This window comes from Oncorhynchus clarkii, chromosome 11, assembly GCF_045791955.1.
Source record: "Oncorhynchus clarkii lewisi isolate Uvic-CL-2024 chromosome 11, UVic_Ocla_1.0, whole genome shotgun sequence".
Taxonomy (NCBI): domain Eukaryota; kingdom Metazoa; phylum Chordata; class Actinopteri; order Salmoniformes; family Salmonidae; genus Oncorhynchus; species Oncorhynchus clarkii.
In genome coordinates this window covers 13,749,397-13,762,833 of record NC_092157.1, presented here as the reverse complement: position 1 = coordinate 13,762,833, position 13,437 = coordinate 13,749,397, and the positions used below count along the sequence as shown (strand labels likewise).

At 44.2% G+C, this 13,437-nt stretch overlaps 1 protein-coding gene across 1 annotated transcript in view; it reads left to right on the top strand.

The window, feature by feature from the left end:
* The window catches only part of LOC139420227 (protein kinase, DNA-activated, catalytic subunit), a 45,217-nt gene that overhangs the window by 30,951 nt on the left and 829 nt on the right, over positions 1-13,437 (top strand). Inside the window, exons 63-85 of the mRNA XM_071170081.1 lie at positions 1,212-1,423; positions 1,612-1,750; positions 2,112-2,297; positions 3,280-3,504; positions 3,699-3,807; positions 3,994-4,096; positions 4,205-4,370; positions 4,533-4,707; positions 4,933-5,126; positions 5,222-5,402; positions 5,691-5,851; positions 5,967-6,178; positions 6,514-6,601; positions 6,728-6,871; positions 7,372-7,582; positions 7,711-7,778; positions 7,980-8,200; positions 8,427-8,519; positions 11,271-11,363; positions 11,549-11,620; positions 12,041-12,242; positions 12,594-12,782; positions 12,868-13,007. Coding sequence (XP_071026182.1) covers positions 1,212-1,423; positions 1,612-1,750; positions 2,112-2,297; positions 3,280-3,504; positions 3,699-3,807; positions 3,994-4,096; positions 4,205-4,370; positions 4,533-4,707; positions 4,933-5,126; positions 5,222-5,402; positions 5,691-5,851; positions 5,967-6,178; positions 6,514-6,601; positions 6,728-6,871; positions 7,372-7,582; positions 7,711-7,778; positions 7,980-8,200; positions 8,427-8,519; positions 11,271-11,363; positions 11,549-11,620; positions 12,041-12,242; positions 12,594-12,782; positions 12,868-13,007 — 3,584 coding nt within the window. The remainder of the gene's footprint in view (positions 1-1,211; positions 1,424-1,611; positions 1,751-2,111; positions 2,298-3,279; positions 3,505-3,698; positions 3,808-3,993; positions 4,097-4,204; positions 4,371-4,532; positions 4,708-4,932; positions 5,127-5,221; positions 5,403-5,690; positions 5,852-5,966; positions 6,179-6,513; positions 6,602-6,727; positions 6,872-7,371; positions 7,583-7,710; positions 7,779-7,979; positions 8,201-8,426; positions 8,520-11,270; positions 11,364-11,548; positions 11,621-12,040; positions 12,243-12,593; positions 12,783-12,867; positions 13,008-13,437) is intronic.

The following is a 13,437-nucleotide window of genomic DNA, read 5'->3' as shown; positions in this document are numbered from 1 at the left end:
CAATTTCCAAACGCCTGAAGGTACCACGTTCATCTGTACCAACAATAGCACGCAAGTATAAACACCATGGGACCACGCAGCCGTCATACCGTTCAGGAAGTAGACACATTCTGTGCAAATCAATCCCAGAACAACAGCAAAAGACCTTGTGAAGATGCTGGAGGAAACGGGTGCAAAATATCTGTATCCACAGTAAAACAAGTCCTACATCGACACAACCTGAAAGGCCGCTCAGCAAGGAAGAAGCCACTGCTCCAAACCCGCCATAAAAAAAGCCAGACTACGGTTTGCAACTGCACATGGGGACAAAGATCATACTTTTTGGAGAAATGTCCTCAGGTCTGATGAAACAAAAATATAACTGTTTGACCATAATGACCATCATTATGTTTAGAGGAAAAAGGGGGAGGCTTGCAAGCTGAGGGAACACCATCACAACCGTGAAGGAGGGACTGATGCACTTCACAAAATAGATGGCACCATGAGGCAGGAAAATGATGTGGATATATTGAAGCAACATCACAAGACATCAGTCAGGAAGTTAAAGCTTGGTCGCAAATGGGTCTTCCAAATGAACAATGACCTTAAGCACATCTCCAAAGTTGTGGCAAAATGGCTTAAGGACAACAAAGTCAAGGTATTGGAGTGGCCATCACAAAGCCTTGACCTCAATGCTATAGAAAATGTGAGGGCAGAACTGGAAATGCATGTGCGAGCAAGGAGGCCTACAAACCTGACTCAGTTACACCAGCTCTGTCAGGAGGAATGGGCCAAAATTCACCCAACTTATTGAGGGAAGTATGTGGAAGGCTACCCGAAACGTTTGACCCAAGTTAAACAATTTAAAGCCAATGCTACCAAGTACTAATTGCGTGTATGTAAACATGTGACCCACTGGGAATGTGATGAAAGAAATAAAAGCTGAAATAAATCATTCTCTCTACTATTATTCTGACATTTCACATTTTTTAAATAAAGTGGTGATCCTAACTGACCTAAGACAGGGAATTTTTACTAGGATTAAATTTCTGGAATCGTGAATCTGAGTTTAAATGTATTTGGCTAAGGTGTATGTAAACTTCCGACTTCAACTGTATGTTGTGGGCGTGCATGTATTATTCATTGCATACAGTAAGAAAAAATGTGACGCATTCACAGAAATACCCAGTGAACAAGATGATTTGCAAGATGACTGGTGTGTGTTTTTGCAGGACATGAGCTACCAGCACAAGGATCTGCTCCAGATGCAGCCTGCAGCAGTGAGCTCCAGCTGCCTGGCCAGCCTCCAGCAGCCCACTGGCATCCTGTTGCTGGAGGAGGGCTTGGTCCAGGGCTACAGCCCCGAAGAGCCCCCTGCCAAACGGGCCCGCGGCGGACGCAAAGAGGTCCCTCCAGACACAGAGAAATGGATTCATCTGGCAAAGTATGTAACGGTAGTTTGAGGATCTAATAAAAGGGAATCATAATTATAGGTTGGATTTATTTCTGCAGAGCCCTTTTTCAAGTGCTAAACATGCTTTAGCTGTACACACACACACACACACCTCATCTAATACAGTACTATACATTTGAATTTGATGTGGTATTGTTTTTCCTTTTTATCTCCTCCAGACTCTACAGATCTCTAGGCGACTACGATGTCGTTCGGGGGATCTTTGGCGGCAAGATTGGGACCAAGTCCATCACATGCACTGCTCTGCAAGCGGAAGCCAGCAGCAACTATGCTGAGGCAGTGAGGCTCTACAACGAGGTAATGCATTGGGAATTCAATTCAATTGCCTCATTGAGATGTGATTATTTGTGCAAGTACATGTGTATAAAAGGAATACAGATACAACACCGACATCCAACAAATCAATGTTTTTAAGTTTGCTGGTCCTGGAGTAGATGATACTCCTGTTACTCTATCACCCCATAGTGTATTATAAGACTTATAAGCATTCATAACAGCATTCATAACAGCTCACCGCTCCTTACAACAGTCATCGTAACTGCATTAAAGGTTATACATGCAGTCATATTGCATTACACACAGGTGGTTTATAAAAAGTGTTACCAAATGTAACACCTTTTAACGTTGATGCTCACGTTGATGTTCCTCAACGCGGCAGGCGCTCAACACGGAGTGGAGTGACGGCGAGCCCACGGACACAGAGAAGGACTTCTGGGAAATGGCGGCCCTGGAGGCATACAGCCATCTGACAGAGTGGAAGTCTCTGCAGTACTGCTCTATCGTCAACATCGACCAGGAACAGCCAGTCAACCTGGACAAGATGTGGGCAGAACCCTTCTATCAGGTAATCCCATCCCACAGAGTTGGATAGAGGGCTTGCCACAAAGCCTGCATGAGTTGTGCCATTGAAGCCTTTCACCATTTTTAAAGTAGTCAACTGGGTGGGACTTCCTATGGGGTAAGGAGGGATCATAGAATAAATGACAAGCCACAAAATTAGGTATTTGCTTTTATTTAGTCTATTTATAGTATGTATGTACTATATCAAAGCTATCTACAGTAGCAGTTTGCTTTTGTCTTGCACGATGGATTGGATTCATGAATGTGTGTGTTGGGTTTTGACTTGCACGATGGCTTGTAGTCATGAATGTGTGTGTGTTGGGTTTTGACTTGCACGATGGATTGTATTCAGGAATGTGTGTGTTGGTGTCACAAGAATTTTCAATCCCAATGATGATAACTAAACAATTATTTAAGCTTTGACCAATCCCCGAGGTTTGTAAGACCCTGGGTTTAATAATAATTAGGCAAAGGTTGGTTCTTTATTCACGAGAATGTTCTGAAGTCCATAATACAAAGACATGTCATTTTATAACTCTCACCCCTACCTACTTACACGCACACACACCGACACACGAACAGTACAGGGATTACACGCACAGACACACAAACAGTAGGTGGGATGTATCTTTCCCCACAGTTCACATTCCTTGTTTACCGTTCCCTCCCTCCCGAGATTAGAGGGACCTTGACAGCGTCTCTTTCCTGTCGTAAGTTTTTCAAAGTTCCAACCAGGTCAGGTCATGTATAGTTTAATTGTCCTCTGTGATTTCTTAGTCACACACACATTTCTCTCCCTTACTTGTCTCGACCAAACCTTATTGGACTTTAGTCTAATTATTCTTATACCTGTTACATAATCTAATAATTATGTTTCAAGGTGGAATTCTTTAGTCATTACCTTAAACATATAAATTCCCTTATCAGTTGGCTTTTGACTTGCACGATGGATTGTATTCATGAATGTGTGTGTTGGCTTTTGACAGGAAACATACCTGCAGTATATGATGCGCAGTATGTTGAAGCAGCTGCAGCTGGGGGAGAGGGACCAGGCTCTGCTCAGCTTCGTGGACAGTGCCATGAAGGTGGAAGAGCGCAAGGCCCTGCTGGAGAGCCACTACAGCCAGGAACTCAGCCTGCTCTACATCCTGCAGGAGGACTACGACCGCGCCAAGTATTACGCCAACAACTGCTTGCAGGTCTTCATGCAGGTCAGTGGCACCACAAGATGACAGATACTGCTACTGTAGTTACTGCTAGTGTGCGAGGGGGGAAGGATTGTAGGAAACATGGTTAATGTCGATGGAGTAGTGCAGACAGTCAGTTGTCATTTAAATATGGAGGTGCCTGATCACACTCAATCACTCACTCACTTGTTCATTTCCTCTCTCATGTCTCTGTGAAGAACTACTCTAGTGTGGACTCTCTGCTGAACCGCAGCCGGTTGACCATTCTGCAGTCGGTGCAGGCATTGACAGAGATCCAGGACTTCCTCCAGTTCATCACTGGAGAGGGTGAGTGCCCCCCAATCACGCTAATTTTGATCTGAGGAACCATATCATCTTGCTATTTCGTGACCAACTGGGGTTCGAACCCGGGTTACCGGTGTTAGTCCACTGAGCTATCTCGCTGTTTTGATTCACCATAATATCCTGCATAGGTGACAAAATATATGTTCTATTTATCTCTTTTTGTCGTAGTTTCCATTAACTCCCTACAAAACCTCATTAGACGATGGATTGACCGCTACCCTGACGCCAAAATGGATCCAATGAATGTATGGGATGATATCATTACGTCTCGGTAAGAGGTTGTTTCTTTTTTTTGAAGAAGAAAATGTGTCTATATAATGCTGGGTGTGTGGTTTCTTTGTACTGTCAAAATATCCCCTTCTACCTGCCCATGGTCCAGATGTTTCTTCCTGGACAAGATATGCGAGAAGCTCAGCAACCAGGCCACTAGTGACACCATGGAGGTGGACGGGGCAGAGCTGGACCAAGCCCAGGACCTCGACACTATCGTCAAGGACTGCAAGTTTAGTATGAAGCTATGCATGGCTGACAGCGCTTGGAAACAGGTGAGATCTTAGTCTGTCTCCCGATGCTCTCCAGAACCGAGGGGCTCCTGCTCACAGCCGAGGCCATGTGTTTTTGTTTGATCATTGTCCATTGTGGATGTCCTCCCGTGGCCACACAGGAAGTGACACATTGCACCTTTTAAAAATGCTTTGTCATTCCAGAGCAACTTCCCTGTAGCCACCAAGCTGCTGAAGGAGCTCCACCGAGAGGCCAAGACTCAGAGAGGCTCACTGCTGCGTTGGGTCCACAGCTTCAGTCGCTTCAGCCACAAACGCAGCCTGGGTCAGGGGCCCGTGGAGCAGATCGCCACCATGCTGAAGGCTATCCCACTGCTGGGTAAGATCATGGATACTTGGAGGTTTGTTATGGCCAGTTATGGACTGTCCTGGGATCAATAGTGTCCAAACCATTTGCCTGAGTTTGATTAAGCACCTCAAGTGTTGTAAAAAGGACTACATAAATCTTAATTTTATTCAGTGAGCAAGTTTGTTAAGAAAAATGGGTGCATGTTGCCTCAACGTGATATGGTGCAGCCCTTACGTTCAGTCTTGTCCTCTATAGATGACCTTCAGGCCGAGTGCCAGAGTGCCAGCGGCCGTGTTTTCAGAGACCAGAGGATCCTGTTGGGAACGTCCTACCACATCATGGCCTCGGCTGTGAGCAGGAGCCCCTCAGTTCTGGAGAGCATCGGGAGAGAGAAGGCAGACAGAGTTCTGCAGCTAGCTGGGTCGTCCTCAACAGCTAGTCAGCAGAAGGTATACAATTATGGGGCATCATTTGTAACCTGCTGTATTTTTTTCCAAAAGATGAATTCCGTGCCACATAAGAACATTTCTAACCCTTTGTGCAGGCGGTGGTAGGGCTGCAGATGCGAGCTCTGGAGTTGTTCAGTGGGGCCGTGAGGAGGGCGGATGAGGAAGTCCAGTCCTACACTCAGGAGTGTTTAGACACCAGCGGCATCGTCGAGGCCTACATGGCTCTGGCCAACTTCTGTGACCAAAGATTGCGTGAAGAGGAGCAAAGCAGTAACAGTGAGTCCCTCCAGCACCTCTGACTTTAGCCCTAGTTTCCTGGAAAGATGAGTGTATCACTATGTACGATTTGGTCCCTGGTTAGATGTAATTGTTACGCTTTTTTTAAGCACCAGACAGTACCAGTTGTCATTGTATAATGTCTTAGTAGATTCCAGCTGAAATAGGACTGACATTTAGTTAGGGAAACCAACTATTACAGACACAGTAATGTACCCTTATTGCTGTTTAGGCAGTGACTAATCATCTAATCACTACTAACGTGTCTATCTGGATGTTGTCTTGTAGTTAGTGATTTCCCTGAGCTGGCCACCCTGCCTGTTCACGTGGTAGAGAGCATGCTCAAAGCCCTGAAGCTGAACTCAGAAGAGGCCCGGCTCAGGTTCCCCCGTCTCCTGCAGATCATCGAGCTCTACCCTGCTGAGACTCTGGACCTCATGGCCAAAGAGGTAGGGAGCCTACCAGGGTCCGGGTCCATTCCATTTCCATAAGAAAGCTTTTCCTCAAAATACTATAGCTTTGTTTAGAATTAGCAGCCCAAAGTGTCCATGTTGTGGTTGACAGATGGTGACGGTGCCCTGCTGGCTGTTGATTGGCTGGATCAGTCAGATGATGGCCTTGTTGGACAAGCCCGAGGCTGTGGCGGTGCAGCATATGATTGGTCAGATTGCAGAGTGCTACCCCCAGGCGCTGGTCTACCCCTACATGATCAGCAGTGAGAGCTACCACTTTGAGGACTCGGCCAGTGGACACAAACACCAGGAGTTTGTCAACAGGTACTGTGCTGCTTCTACCCTGGCAGTCTACTCAGCTCGCCAAAAGACCATGGACGCTGAATTTTGAATCATACTATCACATAGTAACAAATTGTGTTACTAGAGATGGATCCAGTATCAAGCAATGCTGAACAGTTCAGTGTTCACTACAGTGTATTTTATTCCGCTTTATGTTACAGTCCACTATTTACCTGTATGGAATTTATTCAAAAATGACATCTGCTCATAACCTAGCCTATTCCTTTGGGATTCATTGAAACAAGCACCACTAGGAATAATTGGTATTTCATACTAACTGTATAATAACTGCTACGGGTGATGTGTGTGTTGGACAGGCTCAAGTCCCTATTGGATAAAGGCGGTGCTGTGCGGGACTTTGTTGATGCCCTCCAGCAGCTAACAAACCCTGAGATGCTTTTCAAGGTGGTTGATGATTACAACATTGAAACAAGTGAACCATTTTCTTATTGCGGTCATCAGTGGTTGTTGATTCTTCTCAGTTCATTTTGAGGTGTAGATTCTGATAACATTTTCATGTGATTGTCACAGGATTGGTGGGACGATGTAAAAACTGAATGTGAGAAAACGAGTTTCGATAAGAAGAGGATGAGGAACATGTATGAAGAAATGTATTCTTCCCTCTGCGATCAGAAGTCACAAGGCCTTGGCGCATTCCGCCAGAATTTTATACAGGTTGGCATCTTCACATATCATAAAAACACTTCTCATATACAGTGCATTCGGAAATAATTCAGACCCCTTTACTTTTTCCACATTTTGTTATGTTACAGCCTTATTCTAATTATTATATATTTTTATTCTCATCAACCTACACACAATACCCCATAGAAATGTTTCAAAATGTATTATAAATATTTTTAAAAACAGATACCTCAGTATTCAGACCCTTTGCAATGAGACTCAAAATTGAGCTTGGGTGTATCCTGTTTCCATTGATCACCCTTGAGATGTTTCACAACTGTGGGAAGCATTGGAGTCAACATGGGCCAGCATCCCTGTAGAACACTTTCGACACCTTGTAAGAGTCCATGCCCTGACAAATTGAGGCTGTTCTGAGTGCAAAAGGGGGTGCAACTCAGTATTAGGAAGGTGTTCCTAATGTTTTGTATACTCAGCGTATATCATATATGTTATTATATTCCACTGAAATCACTCATTTCGGTGCATTCTAGAAATTTGCCAAGGAAGTGGAGAAGTGGTTGGGCCGTGGTGGTGCCAAGCTTTTTGAGAAGCGGAGAGACAAGGCCTTCCTGAGGCAGGTGGACACAGACCTGATCAGCTCCATGCGCAAGTCCCGGAAAGAGCCAGGGAACCTGAAGGAATACTCCCCCTGGCTGAGCGGCTTCAAAGCCGACTCACTCCGGAACGAGCTGGAAGTCCCAGGTCAGTAGGGATGCAACGTTTCTCATGTCAAGTTCTACGCAGGTGATGCCATTTTGCTTTCCAGCCGTCACTTTATGTATGATATATGATCACCGATAGTATGTGATTTATCTCCTCTTGTCTTTTAGGGCAATATAACAGCAGATCCAAACCTTTGCCAGAGTATCATGCAAAAATTACAGGATTTGATGAAAGGGTATGATCCAAAGCTGTTATTTCCACTTCCTGTTGTTCTCTTGACCATCACTTTAGCCTCTATTTCAATTGAATATGTTGCTGTTTGCAACCCTGAATGTTACTTCGGGGGCCTTTTTATATCTAGGCATGGATATAATCTAGGGGAAATAGTAGTAGCACTTCATTTAACTTGTGTGTGTCTGCGTTCATCCGTCCCCAGGTAAAGGTGATGAACTCCATCCGGCGGCCCAAGCGTCTGATCGTGCGCGGGGACGACGAGCGGGAGTACCCATTTTTGGTGAAGGGCGGAGAGGACCTCCGTCAGGACCAGCGCATCGAACAGCTCTTCACCGTCATGAACATCATCCTGGCCCAGAATACCACCTGCGCCCACAGCAGCATGCAGCTCCGAACCTACCAGGTGGTGCCCATAACCACCAGGTAGCTTTTCATTTTATTTAAAGTGTTTTCCCGACCCAGTCCTCAGGGCCAAAATATTTTATCCATCACTAGCACAAATGAATCAACTACTAATCATCATTGTGTAAATGTGGAAGTTTAAAATTAACAGCTGGTATTGTAGTGTCAGGGGGTCATGAAGTTATTTTCTGTTTACCAAGCAGACAGCTCCTGTACTTTTCAGTATGTTTTTGATGTATCCTTACAGAATTGGACTGATTGAGTGGATGGAGAATACCTGTACGCTAAAAGACCTGCTGCTCCGCACCAGGACTGAGGAGGAGCAGCAGACTCTAACTAGGTACAGTAGTAGCAGATATGCCAAAAATCTACAACTGATCTCACTGACCATCTAGACCACATATGTCAGAGTCAAGGCCCGCGGGCCACATCCGGCCCGCAAGAAGGTTTTTTACGGCCCCTGGGATGATCTTGATTTATTATTAGAACCGGCCCGCAGCAAGCCGGCAGCCCGCAGATCTTTTACACGCACCAATACTACATTTCCCACAATGCAAAGGTGACGCACCGAGCAGTAGGCTGCTTCATTTCAATATTTATTGGCACAGCAGTCGTCAGCATCACAGTAAAATTAACTTTCAGATACCCATCAAAAATGGCAAAACGGAAGGTGGATACTGAGAACCGGGGGTTTCAAACAAGGTGGGAGTCGGAGTATATGTTCACGAAGGTAGCTGGAAAACCTGTGTGTCTTCTGTGTGGAGAAAGTGTGGCGGTACTGAAAGAGTATAATCTGAGACGACATTATGAAACGAAACACGCGGACAAAAACAAGAATATGGACATGGAACAAAGGCTACAAAAGGCAGAGGAATTAAAACGAGGCCTCAAATCTCGACAGGCTCTGTTCAAAAAAGCCAAATCACAAGGCCAGGCTGCTGTCAAGGCCAGTTTTATTTTGGCAGAAGAGATCGCTAAATCAGCCCGGCCATTTACGGAGGGGGATTTCATCAAAAACTGCATGATTAAAGTTTGTGACGAAGTTTGCCCAGAAAAAAGGCAACTCTTTTTAAATGTGAGTCTGAGCAGAAACACCATTGCCGAGAGAGTAGACCAGTTGTCCATCAATCTAAAAGAGCAGCTTGTGAAAAAGGGAAAAGATTTTATTGCATATTCCTTGGCTGTGGATGAGAGCACCGACATTTCTGACATTGCCCAGTTGTCAATTTTCATCCGCGGAGTGGACTCCAACCTAAGCGTGACAGAGGAGTTTTTGGCTTTACGTCCTATGCATGGCACAACTACGGGGCATGATTTGTATGAAGAGGTGTCAAGATGTGTAAATGAGATGGAGCTGCCTTGGGAAAAACTCGTGGGTTTGACAACCGACGGAGCACCTGCGATGTGTGGACACAGGAGCGGACTGGTGGCGAAGATACGGGAAAAGATGCAAGAGGAAAACGCGACAGGTGAGCTGACAGCTTATCATTGTATCATACACCAGGAAGCGTTGTGCGGTAAAGCCTTGAAAATGGAGCATGTAATGAGCATCATCACGCGCACAGTTAACTTTATCAGAGCCAAAGGTTTGAATCACCGCCAGTTCAAGGCATTTCTGACGGAGTTAGAAACGGAGCATGGTGATTTGCCTTATCACACAGAGGTGCGATGGCTAAGCCAGGGAAAGGTGCTTCAAAGATGTTTCGAGCTTCGTGAGGAGATTTGTCTGTTCTTGGACAGCAAAGGGAAAGACACAACACAACTCCGAGACGAAATGTTTCTGTGTGAAATGGCTTTTCTGTGTGACATTACGAGTCATCTGAATGCAATAAACTTGCAGCTGCAGGGTCGGGATCGTGTCATCTCTGATATGTACAGTACAGTGAAGGCATTTAAAACCAAACTGACTCTGTGGGAGACGCAGATGCGGAAAGAAAATTTGAGCCACTTTCCCAGCTGCCAGACCATGAAAGAGAAGCTCTCTACCAGTGCGTTCCCGAGCACACAGTTGGCTGATAAAATAGGTATGCTTGCCGCTGACTTTCGACGCCGATTTGCTGACTTTGAAGCACAAAAAAGCAGGTTGGAACTGCTCGGTAACCCATTTGCTGTTGACGTGGAAAGCTCACCACCAAACCTCCAAATGGAGTTGATTGACCTCCAATGCAATGATGCACTGAGGGCAAAATATGCGGCAGTGGGTGCTGCGGAGTTCGCCCGTTTCCTCCCCGGCACAATGCCCCAGCTGCGCATCCAGGCTGCTCAAACGTTGTCTATGTTTGGCAGCACATACCTGTGTGAACAACTGTTTTCTTTGATGAACCTGAACAAAACATCACACAGAAGTCGACTTACTGCTGAACACCTCCACTCAATTCTGAGGATTTCTTCAGCTCAGAGCCTTACCCCGAACATTGATGAACTTGTGGAAAAGATGGGACACCACCAAGTATCACCCTCAACCTCAAACAAGTGAACATTACTGTGCAATCACATATTTAGAGTTTTTACTCAGTTCAAGTTTAAAAGTTAAAATTTAATATTTGTTTTCACTGCATGTTACTTCTCCTTAAACAAAGTGTTGTTTTTGATTAATAGATTTTTGCACTTTATTTTTTTGTATTTCAATCCAATTATATTTTAAAAATATTTCAGTTGAGTGGATGATAGAAAATTGCTATTATTGTTTTTTCTTTGAAGTAAATTTAGCCCACTTTTGCTAAAATAGAAAATATAGTCTACTGATGGTGCCTTGAATACCGGTTTCTTTCATTTAATGTTCATGTTATGGGGATATTTATATAAAGGAAATTTGTCTTTTGTGTCTGTTGAAAATTAAAGATTACTGACAGAGCCATAAGAAAATATTGCTTTATTTATCTGATCATATTGTAATATATTTGTTAGGTTTTCAGTAGGTTCAATTAGGTTCACTAGACTATATGCGTCATTTAAAAATTTTTCAATGAACATTCGAACAGTCCGGCCCTCGTCTTGTAGCTGATTTTTTTATTTGGCCCTCCGTCCATTTGACTTTGACACCCCTGATCTAGACAAAACAAATGTATCCTTTTGTCTTTGTTCACTGTAGACCGAACGAAGTCTATGAAAACTGGCTCACCAAAGTCACCAAGTCAGATGCTCGTCAAATACAAGGTATCGGACGCTATGCTGAGTCTTACAAGTAAGTCAACTGAACTGTGTGTTATACTTAAACATAATAAACTCACTGACCCTGTTATTATGCATGTATCTAGTAAATATGTATCCTGGGAGTTGTGCTGTAATAAATCCTATTTATGCCTTTGTTTTTTTTATAACCGTTCCAGATAATTTTCCATTTAAATGTATTTATGCCATCTATCACAGGATGGCAAATCGTAATGAAACAGTTAATAATTTCATGAAGATGGAACAGCTTGTACCGGGCGATCTGCTGAGGTGGGTTTCTAATTTCTATAATGACCTACACAATTGTGTATAGATGCAGCTATCAAACCGTTACATTTAGTAAACAAACCTTTCCTTCCTCATTTTCTTGAAGAAATCCCTGATCTGACATGGCCGGATTGGTGAAAGCTACTGTTTGTGATAGAACGGTTTACACCTATCAATTTGTTTTTGATCAGTGCTTACTTCAAGAAAGAAAGGGATGAAGGATGTTTATTAACAGGGCCCAAAGCGTTGATCCTATCAATTATCATTAGAGCACACTGAAGTGGAGCAGTCTTCAGTCCAATACCGAGGGACAATCCATGTCATGAAAAGTTTCTGTACACGTAATAGCAGATTAATCCAATGTGTGCCGGCCATACATTCTTCTGCAAATTCAAAAAGGGCCGTTGTCAATCTTTTTTCCAGGAGAGCGTTTGTCAGGATGAGCACCACCCCCGAAGCCTTCCTCTCTCTGCGCTCCCACTTCACCAGCTCCCATGCTTTGCTGTGTATCAGCCAATGGCTCCTGGGCATCGGTGACCGTCACCTCTCCAACTTCATGATCAACATGGAGACCGGTGGTATGATCGGAATCGACTTTGGCCACGCCTTTGGTTCTGCCACACAGGTGGGCACCCCTGACGTTTTGTTTTGAGGGCAGGGATAGTGTTGAGCAGTGTTTATTAATTCTGCCACATTTGTCTTTGTACTACACACGTGATTTAAAGCATCAAAGCAATTTATGAGTTGATCATTTGAATCAACTGTACAGTGGTAGGACAATAAATATTTTCACCCATTTGGGCTTCCAGGATTAAGACTAACTGGTGTAGTGGATAGTGCGGCCTCGTGAGTTGAATGTGCAAGCAGCTATTTATTACATTGGGTATATAAGCGTAGTTTCTTTTTGAATGATATTTGTTCAAGTTCACATCTCTACCCCTAAGAAAATCTGGACAAATATTTTTTTCTTGCACAGTTCCTCCCCGTGCCAGAGCTGATGCCATTCCGCTTGACGAGGCAGTTTGTGAATCTGATGCAACCTATGAAACAGTCGGGCCTGATCCAGAGTGTGATGGTGCATTCGTTGAGAGCCTACAGGGCCAACCCTGAGCTGCTGCTCAACACCATGGATGTGTTTGTCAAGGAGCCATCTCTGGACTGGAAGGTAGTAGTGCAATAGGTCTAGAGTACTTTAATACGATGTGTGTACATTATGACAATGTTACTAACTGGTTTTCACTAATCCTCAGAACTTTGAGCTGAAACAGCTGAAGAAGGGAGGCACTTGGACTGAGAGCGTCAACATAAAAGAAATTAACTGGTACCCTCTACAGAAAGTCAACTTTGCCAGAAGAAAACTAGAAGGAGCAAACCCTGCCACCATAACCAGGTAGGCAATATTTCCTCAGTGGATAACTTTAATTAATTTTTTTGTGTCCAGGGAGTTTTGAATTGGGTTTTCACAAAGTCAGGGTGTTAACTTGTGTATATGTCTTAAGAGCCCGATTCAATCAAATCCGCATTGCAGTATCTCTGTTTTGACCATGGTGAAGAGATCAGCGCAAAGTAAATGAGAGAACTTTGACCGGGATTCAGTCTAAAGCAGATTAACGACCTGTGCACAATTATTTCCCTTTAAAGGCAATTTCCCCGACCTTTACGGAGATAAATTTGCTGTGAACTCCACGGATGTTGGCTAAAGCAGAAATCCCTGATCAGTTAATCGCAGTGCACTAGTAATTTATTAGCGCTTGTTTGAATCCCGGCCTTAGTAAACATTTCTATGGTAGGATGGCTGAATCTGGCCCTTAGTCTCTCTT